General features: G+C 33.9%; 2 protein-coding genes and 1 non-coding gene across 3 annotated transcripts; 1 reads left to right on the plus strand and 2 right to left on the minus strand.

Annotated features, from left to right (window-relative positions):
- The first annotated feature begins 2,431 nt into the window (after positions 1 to 2,431).
- On the plus strand, positions 2,432 to 3,070 carry LOC143540753 (uncharacterized). Its single transcript, XM_077033732.1, has 2 exons — positions 2,432 to 2,875; positions 2,957 to 3,070. The coding sequence occupies exons 1-2, from the start codon at positions 2,432 to 2,434 to the stop codon at positions 3,068 to 3,070; spliced, it is 558 nt and encodes a 185-aa protein (XP_076889847.1).
- Positions 3,071 to 3,913: 843 nt separating this feature from the next.
- Positions 3,914 to 3,985, minus strand: TRNAD-GUC (transfer RNA aspartic acid (anticodon GUC)). The gene has a single exon. It is a non-coding gene; the product is annotated as a tRNA-Asp (tRNA).
- Positions 3,986 to 5,318: 1,333 nt separating this feature from the next.
- LOC143540770 (putative protein S-acyltransferase 22) lies at positions 5,319 to 10,081 on the minus strand. The gene is made up of 9 exons (XM_077033742.1): positions 9,263 to 10,081; positions 9,063 to 9,176; positions 8,196 to 8,591; positions 7,478 to 7,546; positions 7,327 to 7,398; positions 7,111 to 7,239; positions 6,950 to 7,030; positions 6,697 to 6,879; positions 5,319 to 6,418 (listed from the first exon to the last, which is right to left on the minus strand). Exons 1-9 carry the CDS (start codon positions 9,302 to 9,304, stop codon positions 5,681 to 5,683), a joined length of 1,824 nt encoding a protein of 607 aa, XP_076889857.1. The 5' UTR covers positions 9,305 to 10,081; the 3' UTR covers positions 5,319 to 5,680.
- Between the last annotated feature and the right edge of the window lie 5,227 nt (positions 10,082 to 15,308).

Below are 15,308 nucleotides of genomic sequence, written 5' to 3' on the forward strand. Positions count from 1 at the left end.
ATATGTGACATGTGACGCATAGTCAACAAATGGAGAATTTTTGTTTTTAGAGGTGTAGTGGTGTTGTAACCCAATATAAATACATATGTATATATATTACACACACAACATATTAAAATAATATTATTATAAAAAATGGATCGACGACAAATACTCGTCGCCCCACCTATTGGGGGGGGGGGGTTCACCCTTGTCGGTTTTTCCGCCCATATAGACTTGCAGATTACACGTCTTTTCTCTTTCCTTTCCACTCTGCAAAACATTCTCTCACTCACTCCGGGTCTTTATACATCAAAGTTTGTGAATACTAAAAACCATGTTGAATATGCTATGTTGACCTGATCAATCTAAACTAAGAGCAAATTCAAGATATCACAGTAATCACCAATGCACATAAAACTATTTAGTTATATATCAACAGTCCAAGAAAACCAAAAAACCGATGGATTGATAATGAAATGCAAACCGTAGTAGCTGAATTTTGTCAAGACCAATCTAAACAATAGATTGAAATCAACGATTTTCACTAATCCTACACCCGGTTATGATTACAAGAAGAACCCGTACTCCGCCCCACGATTTTCACTAATCAGAACAATAGATTGAACCCAACGATTTTCACTAATCAGAAAGTATTTACCGCCAGACGACTCATAGCGGCGAATAAGGGCCCTTACTCCGCCCCACACAATGTATTACTATCGGCCCTATCAGATTCAGCTTGTGCTCTCTTGAAACCTACCATATATGAAAAACAAATAAAATTAATATTATTCCTTTAACAATAATAGTCTAAAAATCTAATACATACCATACTTAATTTTTTTAAATTAGTCATTTAGTCCATAATCATGAATGATGGCTTGATGAGAGCTTGGAAGAAGCCATATTGACTTTTTATGTCATTTTCAGATTGGAAATAAAAAAGAATGTAACTCACCATCTTTGTTTAATCAATTTCTTAAGTGACTTACAAATATATAAATCTCAAAACGTAAATAATTGGATCAAAGAGTGTTAAATAATTATATAAAAGCTAAGCTTGCATTCTAATTTGTTGAATGTTTAACCAAAGACCAATTCACATCCCACCTGACCAGTAAACACCTTATAACACACACCAACTATTTCAAACCAACATAACTCATTCACCAATACTTCACACCACCATTAACCACCGTGATCCACCACCTCCATGGAAACCAAAACACCACCCGCGCGTAAACCAAACCTTACCGACATTATCTCCAAATCGGAAACAATCCTCACATCCAACTACACTCACTTCATCACCTTATCCCTCCTTGAAGAAACACTAAGTGACCCCGGGCAGATTACGGATAATCTGGGGGTGAAATAGATGTTTCCCACGAGGGTTAGGTCCGGCAAAGATGGTTATTCTTCTGATGACCCGCAAAACAGACACCGTGAGCTCGTCACTGAGAAGGGGGGGGGGTACCTCCTTGTGACCACCCTCCGGCGTGAGAATCAGACTAGATTGCTCTGAATATAAATGTATATTAAGAGAAATAGCTAGAGCAAATAAGATATGTGATGGTATATGATAGTATATGATAAGATAATGATACCGTTCCAAGATGTTGGAGTATTTATAGCCGAAGGTAGGTTTCCAAGCAGGTACAGCCAGCTGTATAATATTCCTTTTCTACCAACTGTGGGCTACGCACGTGCCATGCTGGTGGTTGGTGGGTAGGCAGCGGCTAATAGTGACATGGCCGGCTGTGTACTATTCCTTTTCCACCAACTGCAGGCTATATACGTGCCACGATGAGGGTTGGTGAGTAGTAAGTACTAGAGCGTGCTGCTCGTCGTACTGTTGTCAATGAGCTGTCACCCTGTGATTGGTTCATGGGCTGCTTTGGTCAGATCTTGTCTATTTTGTCCATACCTTGGCAGGTATAGTACAAAATATCTTCCAGAAGCGTACGGACTGGCTCATTTGGGCGGGAGTATTCCCGCCTTGCTCATTCCTTCTTCAGGTGACATTACTGAATTATTGAGAGTTAGTGCCTTGTGCGTGTAGCCTTGCTATTAGTGCGGGTAGCCTTCCCTGATGGCTTGTATCCGCAGCTGCGGGAACAGGCGGGGAACTTCACCATTGGGAGGCTTTTCCTGCGGGAACAGCTTGCGTACTGCGCGTAAGGTCTTCATCTCTGAGCATGGTGGGTCCTGCGGAACCAGTTGGTCTTTGCGCAGACGTCCCTCTTCAAGGTGAGTCTTGCGGGTCCAACTGGGCTCTGCTGGGACCTACATCTTCATCACCTTATCCCTCCTCTTCCTCCCCCTCTCTACTTCCCTCATCACCTCGGGTCCATCATTCGCCTTGGATCACTTCAATGTGAATTCCATAACATTCTCTAACATTTTTCATATCCTAAGCGTTTACTTACTCTCCATGTGTGCTGTAGCAATGATCACCTACAACACTTGCTACAGCACACACCATGGTCTCTCCAGTAAACAGGTCAACCTTATGTTACCTGGCTTACTGGAGAGATCATGGTATAGAAGGAGGATGTTAGAGGCTTTCACTGCAGTCAAGTCTCTAACATCCTCCTTCATCCCTGTCGTCACAACTGGTGTCATAGCACACAGTCTTCTCATTCTCGTCGTGGGAATGATATATTTTATTGTTGCTACAACAAGAGGTTCATCGTTCACGTGGTTATCTGCGGGTATTATTATCGTACTTGTAACATATTTCCATGTGAATTGGTGGTTGGCTTTAGTGGTGGCCGTGGTCGAATCAAAATCTGGGATTTTGGCTTTTAGAAGGAGCTCGTGTTTAGTGAAGGGGATGAGAGCGGTTTCGTTGTTATTGTTTTTGTATTTTGTATCTTTTGTTTGGATATCGGTATGGGTGTTGTCGGATGGTGTCCGTTCGTTAAGTGGCTCTGGGTATGAGTTGTTTGCTATGATGTTTGGTTCGATCTAGCTGACGTCGTATTTGCGCCACATAACTGTTGCGACCGCAGTGTTGTATAGCTATTGTAAGGCTTTCCATGGTGAATTGGCAATTGATGAGAAGGCCCAAATTGTGGAAGCTTGAATAACAATAATTTGTGTATAGTTTTGGTGTGTAATGTGAAGCTTGATTATTAAGATACATTGTAATATATGTAATTATATACTAAGCCCATCAATGGTGAATGTAATAATAAAGCCACCTCTTTTTCTTTGTAAAAGATCAAACATATTATTATTATTATTATTATTATTATTAGGAATATTGGTTTTTATTAACAGTAGGATCTAACTCTAAATACTCGCCAAAATAACCTTCACAGCTATCACCAACATGATGACAACAATGATCAATATACAAGAAGATACGAGTTCATAAAGATGAAAGAGATAAACTCGTATGACAAGAACTAGGGTTTTCAAGATGCCAGCATTGAAGAAGATGCTTTGATTATTATCTATTCTCGCTTACTGTTTCCGGTATAAGAAGATGAAGCCATATATGCCCAGACTATGCTTCAAATGACACCTTAAGCCCAATAGTTATCCAAGCCCATCAGCTATAAGTCCATTAGATCAGCTTCAAGCCCATTAACAGAACAAGCACAAAATATTGAAACTAAAACGTACAATATTTAACACAATATTTTGATTATACGAATTGAACTTAAACATATTTCAACACGTCTAATATTTACTATGAATCGGTTTTGTATGCTTTAACTGCTTCACCATATGTTAAATAACAGGAAAAAGTAGTAAATTGTATGATTATAGTAATAGTTGTTTTGAACTTCATGTTCAGTTTGCTCTTTAGTTGTGTTAAAAAAGTAACAGAAAAATAGATGAATTATAAACTTTGAACTTATAAGATGGCCAGATGGGAAGTGATTATACGCCGTTGCCGTAGATTAAACGTTAAAAAAAACGCCATTGCCGGGGATCAAACCCGGGTCACCCGCGTGACAGGCGGGAATACTTACCACTATACTACAACGACTTGTTTGCATGTACTTTGTATAATATTATAAAATTTATTTTTTTATTATTTTTATACAAACAATATATATATAAACTTTTGTATAAGATTCATCTTCTCACTATTTTATTTGCATTGAACATCAGTAAGTTACTATGTAACAATATTTTTAACTTTGTCATATATAGGTCAAGGCGAATAACTAAAATCTATTGTGTCATGTTGATGTTGTTTTTTACGTCGGCTTCAGTCATCGATATTTGTCATCGTTCTAGGATTCATGATTATTGTAATTATTTGACGGTTTAGATGTATGGTTTGTACTTGTAGTCTAGTTAGATAGTGGCAGGAAAGTCCGGTTTGTTCATGGGCATAGGTTCCTAGTGAATAAGGAGCCTTTCGATTATCGAAAATGTTTGTGGTTGAAGATAGGTTTTCGGTCTCTCTCGTTAAGAATCCGACTTGTAAATCTCGTGAAGAAATCCAAGATTATTTGGTGATATCATCTTGTTCTTCCTCTACTCGTTTCTTGTTTTATGGTTTTGATCCATATCTTGTTTCTCATGATTTCTGCTCGCAGCCTCAAGCGCTAGGAAAGCAACTGGTATTAACACGTGTTGGTTGTCACTCAAGACACGTTTTTCCGTGTGTGGTCACTTTGCGTGAAACAACTTTTAACGTAGCATGGCCCACTGTTGAATGTTGATTTGTTGTGACAAAAAAAATGATGCGTAGTTAAATAGTTATAGCTGTTTTAAACTCCTTGTATCTGGTTCACAGTTGAGTTCATAAATTAAAAAAATATATGTTAAAAAAACTAAAAGCCGTTGCCGGGGATCGAACCCGGGTCACCCATGTGACAGGCGAGAATACTTACCACCATACTACGACTTCTTTGATTATTTTTCTCAGAAATAATATTTGTTTTAAACATAAATAACATATAAGTTCAAAAATTAAATACAAGACATATAGTAACTTCATAAATCATAACCAACTATGACTTAAAACATATACTTCAGAATTTGAAGAAACCAACCAGATGGGATTAGAATAAATCATACCACATCTTCGAGTTGCAAACTTGTTCTTACATTTTAGGCGATTCTCGAACACGATCCTAATTTTTTCGCTCTTTTGGGTTAATGTTATTTCTTTAACTGGGAAGAATCAGGAAGCGACGGACACACTGTGCCGTTATGAAAGGACGTGTCGCATAAGAAGACGTGGACCTCTAAAAGAACACACACACGTTAAATGTTCATTTTCATTATTTGCTCTTGTAAAGTTCTACAAACGAACACGAGCAGTCGAGCGCGCCCTCTAAAAACGAAAGTACATTCATGAATACAAGCAAGGTTTTAAATAAGATGAAGAGAGTAGTAAACACATGTTTTAAAACAACTTGTTTTAACCCGAACCCGATACTACTCGCTTCCGACCCGACTTGACTGTTTTGGCAAGAGCAGTTGCATAATAATATATTCATCAATACAAGTTATCTATCAAGGATTTGAACAAATTACAATCCAATTTAAAGCTTTCACATATCATTAAAAAGCCTTAAATCACTTGTTTCTTGTTTACATCAATATTATCATCTTTTCCCAATTTACTCATTTCATCCACATACTCCACAACTTGTCAAAATTCTAACTTTCAAATCCAACCCTAACAAATAAAAAAATTACAAAAATGACCATTTTTTTGTATCTTTCATTTTCCATAACTAGAAGTTGATCTTGAAGAAGATGCCATCTTCAATCTTGCTATCATTTCATCTTGTTCACTACTAAACAACCGCGCGCTCCACATTCCCGACCTTTGAACCAACCGTGTCGGGACCCTGTCACTATCCTCCCCACCCGAGGCGTCATACCCGTCACTAGTCGATCTAGACAACGGCATTACCCCGGGCCTCTCGTGGGCCCCACCCATCGGTTTCCTAGCCTCATCCGTTTCCGAAGATATCCTAACCGGATGGATATCGGGTGAGCGCGAGTCCAAACTACTATCGGGTGACGATTCCACTATGCCCGTTGAGCCCATGGGCCTGAAAACGCTACGGGCCTCCAGCTGCAACGGGGCCAGGCCCGTTAATGATGGCTGTTCTGCAGGATGTGAATGCTCTGGAAGACGGATCCGTTTGCTGCTTCCTCGTCTTCGGCTACTGTCGAGTTTTGAGAATAACCGGCGTTCGCTGCTTCCGATGCTGTGATCGTGTTCGAGCCCGTACGGGCCGGTTTGTTGGGTGTCTTTTCGTGAAACGGGCTGGATGATTTTGGACTTCTTTCGGGCTTCAGCTGCGGCTTTTGATACTTCTTCTGCGTTCAAACGGGCCAATGCCCACAGGCTGATCTTGACGGCTGCAGGGTTCTTTTTCTTAACGGGCTCATCGACTGTCTTCTTACCCAGTGAGCTAACTGAACCGGTGTCCGGTGGAACTACATCATACTGCAAAAAAGATATATGTTATTTAATATACTTCTTTTAGTTAGGATCGGGTCGATTTGGGTTACGCTTTATCTCTAACGGGCCAAAAACTGTACAAAACAGAAACAAGCTATAAGCTTTTTTGCATATTTAGCAACCAACTTTTAAGTTACAAGCAGAATATAAATCAGTATACATTTTATTACTGATTTGCGCAATCAAGACACGTATTAGTACCAAATTTTCCTAATTGAATAAATATTTTATTTTTAGTAATTTACCAACAAAATGGAAACTACCTGATCTTCAACAAACAAACGAGGGGGCGTACACCAAGATCCTTGACGAAAATTATTAAACGAGCTCGCGCTACTTAAACCGGTGATGGAGCTCGCTGGTGACATTTGCGGACTTTGTTGACCACCGAGGCCTTGTTGTTCTTGCTCTCTCAATGCTATAATGTAATCATATGTGCTTATTCCCTGCATTGAACATGGCTATATTAATATTATTCAAAAATGTTAATGAATAATATGAAATATAGTAATATACCTTCTTTATTAGAAGAATGTGAAAGAAGAAAAGCTGAACAAGTGGCAACGTTGCGATCATAGCCAAAATCGTGCACACTCCCTGTCACAGTTTAAATAAAAAGTTTTAAAAAATTTGTCGTTGGTGAAGGGTATTTTAGACATTCGGCGATCGACACTCACCACGACTATAACATAAGGCACTAAAGAGAAACTGCTTCCCAATTTGGTAGCAATGTCTAAACTGAATCTTTTGTGATCAAGAAAACAACATATCAACACGACAATCCCCGTTGACCATTGAAGTACGAGCTACATTTTCACAAAAGTAATAACACTTGTCAATGTTTGACTGTTTGACCAAAATTGACTAAAGTCAATACGACAATTCTGTCTTACTAGGAGAAGAGCGGAGATCATAAGAGTAAAGAACTTTGTGTAGTTCTTCTTGCCGACACAGTTATTCAACCACTGCAAAATAATAATTAATATATTATCAAATGTCGAGTTTTTACATGATTATGATTCTTTATTCTTGCATAGTACATACCCTGCAATGATGATCGAAGCGATCGACACATTTGTCACAAACTCTACAATGCTTGCTGTACTTGAAAACCTACAGAAAACCAATAATGTACATATATTTTAGATGCTAAATTAATTAATTCCGCAAACTCCCAAATCTTTAGTGAAAAAACTTAATATTTTTACAGAAGTTACTTGCTTTTCTAGAGGTGGCATTCTTGACATGATTCGAAAGTAATAAGGTTTTGGGCTGTCATTTCTGGCCTGTTTAGTAAATTTTTCGTGTTCGGAGTGACATGTTTGATCTTTTTAATTAAAATGGGTTAAACCGTCACACCCCGTTTAAAATTATAATAAAAAAAATATATTTGATAAGGTCGAAACCAAAACCTTGCCATACCGAAACCTTCTTAATATACAGGTCGTGCTCGAATTGACTTGTTAAAATGGGTCGACATGTCAACCCGTTAAAAATTATAATAAAAATATATATTATGTAAGGTCAACCCGTCAATCCAATCGACACATTTAGATAAATTTGTTACACGGGTCATGTTCAGTTTACACGATATTAAATGTGCACAGGTTAAGGTTAAATGTCTTTGAAAATAATAAATATATGGGCCATGTTCAGTATATATTTAGAACTGAAGAATTTATAATTTTATAACAACCTTTGAAGTTTTTACTTGATGGGTTAACTCTTTAATTCTTTTTAGGTTTTACAGCAAAAAATTTACCTCAACTTCACACAGACTACAGTAAAACATGCCATCTTCACTATTTTGAAGTTCAGAAGATTCATCATTTGAACTTGAGCAGCAATGGTACATCAAACCACAAGGAATCAAAGCCCAAAACCAAGACGGTCTTGACCCGGTTTTTTCAGTTTCCGACACATTATCTTCAGTTCTTGAATCTTGATTCTTCGTGTTCTTGACTGAAGATTTACCTCCAACACTTGCCGCATTTGCATCTTGTATCGATGAAGTCGATCCCGCACCAAGTTTAGATTCTTTAACCCTACCACTCATTTTATTACTCAGGGTTTTCGTATACTTTTTCGACTTGAAAACACCTGGATCTGCCGGATCCGCACCCGCACACCATATATACAACCCGAATGCAGATATAATCTAGCAAAATTATTCACAAATCACACAAAAATATATATAAAAAAACATTAAATTAGTTCAATTTTACAATCAAAATCAGATTTTTAACACAAAATTAGACACAGATCTAACATTTTGGCATCAAAATTGAAACTTTAATAATTAAGAACACAAAATTGTTCACAAATAACACAAAACAGAAAGAACCCATTAAAAATTACATAAAAATTAGTTGAAATTAACCACCAAAGTCAGATTTTTAACACAAAATTAGACACAGATCCTTAATATTTTAGCATCAAAATTGAAACTTTAATAATTGGAAACACAAAACAGAAAGAACCCATTAATTAGTACATAAAACTAGTTCAATTTTGCAAACAAATTCATATTTTTAACAATCAAAATCATAGTTTACTTCTTCAAAAAAAAAAACACACAGATCTTTAATATTTGGCACAAAGATTAAAACTTTAATAGTTAGAAACTTACAAGAGGGGTGTAGATCCCCATTACAATATACTGGTACATCTTTTTACCAACAAATGGAGCAAAGAACACATAGAAACCAAAACCCAATACTAAAAACACAGATACAGCTACCACCTGCCAAAATTAATGACAATTAATGACAATTAAAGCATCAAGTTACAAAATTTTAAAAACCCTAAAAAAGTAAAGATTTTGAGTACCTGAAGAGGATGGTAAGGAAGTTGCCACCCATGTTTCCTCATCTTTGCAAATGTTGATATTTAGCAAGAAAATCTTTGTGGGTATGTTTGAAATTGCAAAAAGATTCAATTTTTATGTTTTTTTTTGGTGTTTTGGGTAATGGGTATGTGAGAAATTGCAAAAAGATTCAATTTTTATGGGTTTCTTGATGTTTTGGGTAATGGGTGTGTGAGGAAATTGGAAAAAATATTGAATCTTTATGGTTTTCTTGATGTTTTGGTTAATTGGTGTGTGAGGAAATTGGAAAAAATATTGAATCTTTATGGTTTTCTTGATGTTTTGGTTAATTGGTGTGTGAGGAAATTGGAAAAAGATTAAATCTTTATGGTTTTCTTGATGTTTTGGTTAATGGGTGTGTGAGGAAATTGCAAGTCCCCTCGTTGAAACAACAAGAGGATCCTCAAGATTCAAGATCATCACTATTGTTATCTAGTGTAAAAAAAATCACTAGCAAAAAGTTGAAAGATATAAAATTTGATACATATCTATGTTTTTACTCAATCATAGTGAGAGATATGTTGGTCTTTTCTTGAATCTTGAAGATGAGAGAGAGAAGAGGGTGCAAAGAGACAGTAATAAGGGTGTGTGTTTTTGCTTTTGTAGTATTGTGAAATTACAAAAATACCCTCATGGCTTCTTCCTTTTTGATAGGCAAATCATGTGTTCCAACATGTCACTGGTAATGCAAGTTGTACATTGCTGCTTTTGGATTCACTCTAAAGTCTTAACTGCCTAAATTTAAAGCCCTTCTCTATCACCTCTTTCACTCCTTTCATTATCTTCTCTTTCATCTTTTTATGTTTTTGTCATTTTTTGAGATTTCTGAATTATTTTTCCCTCTTAAATAAAATTTAAAAAGTTGATGTCCAATAGTCAATTTTAGTCCTTTGTAGTGTTTGTTAGTATTAAACTTTAGAACAGCCATTATAAAGTTCTTGCCATATTGAGGATGTTAATGTTAGATTCTTGACTACATCCATTAAAACAATAACATGTAGAAAGTAGCAAGTTTTTGTGTGTTGTATAAGGAAAAAATCGAACTTTAAGACTTAACTATTGTATAGGTGATTCTTCGGTTGTGTTTCGGACTTTATTTCTATAAATACATTTTTTAAGGTTATATCATCATGATCATGAATCCGTTGTCACACATCAGACTTTCAGTCGTGTCGTCATCAAACATGCCTTTAATGGTTGCTAGTTGGCGAGATTAACATAAATGCACAATATAATCACGTAAATAATATCTCAAATCTTAATAGCTCATACTAAAATCTAAAACAACTTCGAATTCTTAAGAGTTCTGTGTCTTTTGTGCTTATATATGGCGTCAATGTCTAAAAATATATAGTGTCACTCAATTGGTGGATACAAATATAACATATAAAAGCATTCTCAACTCATTCTCTAAAGTTGTCAAACCCATATAATTTAGGGTAAATTTTAAGAAAACCATCAAAATCACATCTCCAATCCATTCTTTATTATATGGATGAGTTATATGGCAACCGAATTAAATCCCTATATATAGGGACTCATTTTTTATCCATACCATATAATATATCACATATCTCCCAATCACCATTTACTATATAATAAGACAAAAGAGAAAAAAATAATAAAGAATTAATTTATGGATATGAATAGGGAATAGAATGTGAAAGAATTTTGAAAAATGATAGATAGATTTATGAAATGGTGTTTTTTAGCTAAATTATAAGGAAAATATATAGAATGGGATGTGAATGCTCTAAAAGATTGTTGTTAATGTCACATAACCATGTCATATCCGGGTATCTAGACTCGTGTACCGAGGGTACAAATTCGTCGAGTACATGTCATTGTCAAGTTCGCCACCCGACTCAATATTCTAACTTCTCTATCAAGAACAGGATAGATGTACAAAGTATGGAGATAATCTTTTTTAGTAGTAAAATTATTCATGATAAAAAAGAAAAATCACTTTTTTTTCTTGTTATAATTAATAATGAGTTAGTTGCTAAACATTTGCTAGGGAAAAAGAATGTGTTGTAGGGTTGTGTGTGGAGGTTTGTTGGGCAGTGTTACGTAACATATGGGGAATCTATCTATATGCATGACAATGTGACATTTTGCTTTACTTCCCAAAAAGCTCGTGAACTAGTGTCAGAAGAAATTGTGCTAAGGACAAACTATCTCAGGGTCAATATTATCAATCAAAAGTAACTATATTAAATAAATTCTGTCGGGCTCATATCACTTTGATTTTTTATTTTTATATTTTAATGTTGTTCCTTGATTCTTGAAATTTATGCACATATATAACACTTGTAAAATCTTATGTAAAGTCTGATTAGACAAAATATTGATTTCATAAGAAATGTTTTATACTCTCGTTTAAGTTTTATTAAGAATTTCACAGTTTAACGTGTTTTTAGAGTATCTATGTCGACTTCCGTATTAAACTTATCATTATGACTTAAGAATTTTTTTTTAGTTTTTGACGTATAATTCCGTTCCATCGGGCATCATAAAATTAAAAATACTTAGGACTCGACTCTTGTTTCCTATGCATAGAGTCATTAGTCGTTCCCTATCTCACAAACTCCATATTTGTGAGTGAAAGAAAGAAAGAATATAATTAAAAAATAATAATAAGTATTACTTAATTAAATAGAGATAAATACAAAGAATGAGATACATAAGACTTTTAAAAGATTAACAAATTTTAGAGACTAATATGAGTTTTCTCTATGTTATATATATGAGTATCATTACAGAACTGTAAAATTATTTAAGAACTTAAAGAAACCCTTAAAAACTAACGTTTTTTATAAAAAAAATTTGTATGTTAACATTTTTTGAGATTAGTATTTCATTTTATATACCTATATTCACCATTTCAATCTATAGATAAAAATCTATAGATAAAGAATTCAATGTAAGTGCTCTTAGAATGACATAATCAATATGTGACTTGTGGTCAAAGCAAAAAAGAATGATCACTATAATGGGCCAAACATTAAATTACCTTATTAATGTATACTTTTACGTCTACTGAAATGGTTTTTCTCAAATAAGTTATTTCAATGCAAATGTTTTTAGTTTATCAAATATTGGTTTTTAGTTTCTTGCTAAGAAACTATACATGATCAAACAAGTTTTTTTTTAAGAAAACCAATTACATCTATTGATCTTGATTGATTAAATGTTGAAACCAATTAATGGCCAATTTCATAAATATATGGATGTTAGTGGTTTTAGTCAAAAGGGTTGGGGGTATATTCAATATATATTGGGTAAATTGAGTTTTTTTTAGTTTTTTTGCATCATCAATAATATAGATCTCCTAAATATTTTCATTTTCTCTCCTATCTAATATTACATTCATTTTATGTAACAAAATCAACTCTCCAAATCACACCATTTTTTCATATATTATATTATCAAAAGAAAAATATGGAGGAAGAAAAACTTGAAGGTCGACTACTAGAATCTCAAAACACATGAACACCAATTGATTTACATAATCGTGTACACAATCATTCACATATATGTAAACTAGTAGATTACATATGTGTAACCATAACAATATTAACATGAAAATATACATGTTTAGAGGAATAATATATATGAAATTATTCATAAGATATATGTCTATATATATTTAAATAATGAGTTACATATATGTAGATTGAATATGTTATATATGTGTGGCTTAATGAGTTACATATATGTAGCTCATGTATCATCTACTTTTCAGTTTTCAGTCGACTTTAATCATGTTTTGAGCATTTAGTGGTGTCGTAGTACTCTACTCCACCTCCCATCTTTCTTTATGGATATCTTCACTATAATCGAACAAAAAAAATATGGAAAAGTATTGAATAAATCAATGGATATGTTAACAATTTTGCCATGTTCATTGTGTTATTTGTGCTCATCGTATTGTAGAAGAAATCACTTGAAACAATGATTAATTATGAAGTTCTACACATTGTTTGATTGAACAATTGTTTGAATAATTTGTTGAAAAGTCGTTTGAAGTCATGTGGTTTTTGTTGAAGTCGATTATTGGGTTTTATCATGAAATTTTTTTAAATTTTTATGAAGAATGTATCAAATATGTATGTCTCACCCTTAAATAGCTATAAAACACATGTTATCAAGACGAAGTTCAAATAAATGGTACCGGACACAAATGCATAAATAATATTTTTTTGTATATAATAAAAAAAAGCTAGATGGAGTTTAAATATGCCTTAGACCGGAAGCATCCTTATGATTTACAAATGGAGTAGTTGTTTTTTATCTCTTGTTGATATGCTATTTGATAAGCATGTGATCAATGACAATGGCCCACTTGTATTTAATATAAATTGTCACCCCTATTTCTGAATACAATATACCATATTGATATTTATCATTCCAAGGGATATTCCCACAGACATTTTGTAATAAAGCATATGAAATATAAACATGAGTTTTTAGCTCAACTATGCTTAAAACTTTGTCCCAATCAAGTGGATGTGAGTTCAAATCTCATGGAGTGTAGGTGCAGTGATTTTGAGAGTAAAGTGGATATTGAGTATATTGTGTGTCTGCGGAAAAAGAAATCGTATGTTTAAAAATAAAAATTTAACAGTAATTTTAGAAACAACCACTAACTTAATATAGTAGCAAATGTATATCACATTCAATTCAAATGGTACTGGATTCTAGTTTCATTTAAGACAACGGGATAGATAAAAAGTTAACTGTTAAAAAAACGTAATTTTAGAAAATAGAGTTCGACTAACACTCGACTCAAATATCTGTTATTTAGTTATTTTTATGTGTATATATAATTAATTTCATATATACTTATAATTATAATTTTATATAACATTTTGTATCATTATTTGTTATGGAATTTTATATCATATCAGTAATATTATTATTTAGACTTTGTTTATGATAATGAATTTTATCAAACTTAATTGTCAGCGTGATAACATGATTGAACTTGTTTATTAAATAAGGTTCAATTTAGGTTTAACTTTGGCTCGATGCAAGTTTTAAAAGGGTTAAACTTAATCAACCAGGGTTTAGAAGATTTTGAAAGAGTTCACACTAAACAACTCACATTTAAATCCCCTAAGTTACAATCTCAGTTATGCAATTGGTAATTATTTAATCAAGGGCATGTGACAATGAAAACACACTTAAGTTAAAATTCACTGTAACAATCAATTTTTTTTCTAAGACAATTTGATATATGTTATTATAATCACGTAAAACAAAAATTAACAAAAGAAAATTTAATTTACCTACGAGTTATACTTTGTGTATTGTTTTGATTGTTACACACATAACACACACATCAATGTTTGTTACACATAGTAAACTCGTGGGTAAACCAAAATTTTCATTAATTTTTTTGTTTAATGTGATGATAATAACATATATTACACGGTGATTAAAAATAAAAAAAATGATTGTTATACAACTGGGTTATAAAAGTTTTCTCCGTTCAAATGATCAAGTTTTCATTGCAACCCTTCCCATTTAACCAACGCACGACTCTAAGGTAGATCATATTGATTTATTTAAATCCGAATACAAAATAATAAAATTTACTTGTGACATAAATGACAAAAGAACCCATGTCCTATCAATTTCAGATATAACAATTTCAATCAATTTTCTTTTTAAGGTTTCATGATCTTGCTTAGTACTTATATACTAAAAACACGTGGTTTAGGCCAAACCACTTTTGATTCATTAAAACAAATATGACCAATTAAATAAATTTGATCAGTTTTGTCTATAGAGACACCCACACAAATGAGGTGTGGCCAGTATTGGAAAGGAAGGGGGTCCATTGCAATTAATAATAGGAAATAGAAATGATAGGAGGTTGGTGTAGCTCATAATAATGTGACTTTAGACAACTACATGACTCATTTAAACCATACTCATATAATTTACCCTCACCATCATGCTTTTTGACCACACTTTGGATGTACACTTATGAGGCTGAGGGGT

Source organism: Bidens hawaiensis, unplaced genomic scaffold, assembly GCF_021521415.1.
Source record: "Bidens hawaiensis isolate Kalapana, Puna unplaced genomic scaffold, B.hawaiensis_p1.1 tig00012328_1, whole genome shotgun sequence".
Taxonomy (NCBI): Eukaryota; Viridiplantae; Streptophyta; class Magnoliopsida; order Asterales; family Asteraceae; genus Bidens; species Bidens hawaiensis.

Excerpts from the sequence above, each read along its gene's own strand:
- LOC143540753 (XM_077033732.1), top strand. The coding sequence starts at position 2,432 with ATGATCACCTACAACACTTGCTACAGCACACACCATGGTCTCTCCAGT. Across the intron at positions 2,876-2,956 it reads TATCTTTTGTTTGGATATCG|CTGACGTCGTATTTGCGCCA; the intron begins GTATGGGTGTTG and ends GGTTCGATCTAG.
- LOC143540770 (XM_077033742.1), bottom strand. The coding sequence starts at position 9,304 with ATGAGGAAACATGGGTGGCAACTTCCTTACCATCCTCTTCAG. Across the intron at positions 8,592-9,062 it reads TGGGGATCTACACCCCTCTT|ATTATATCTGCATTCGGGTT; the intron begins GTAAGTTTCTAA and ends TAATTTTGCTAG. Across the intron at positions 7,031-7,110 it reads TGCCTTATGTTATAGTCGTG|GGAGTGTGCACGATTTTGGC; the intron begins GTGAGTGTCGAT and ends AAACTGTGACAG.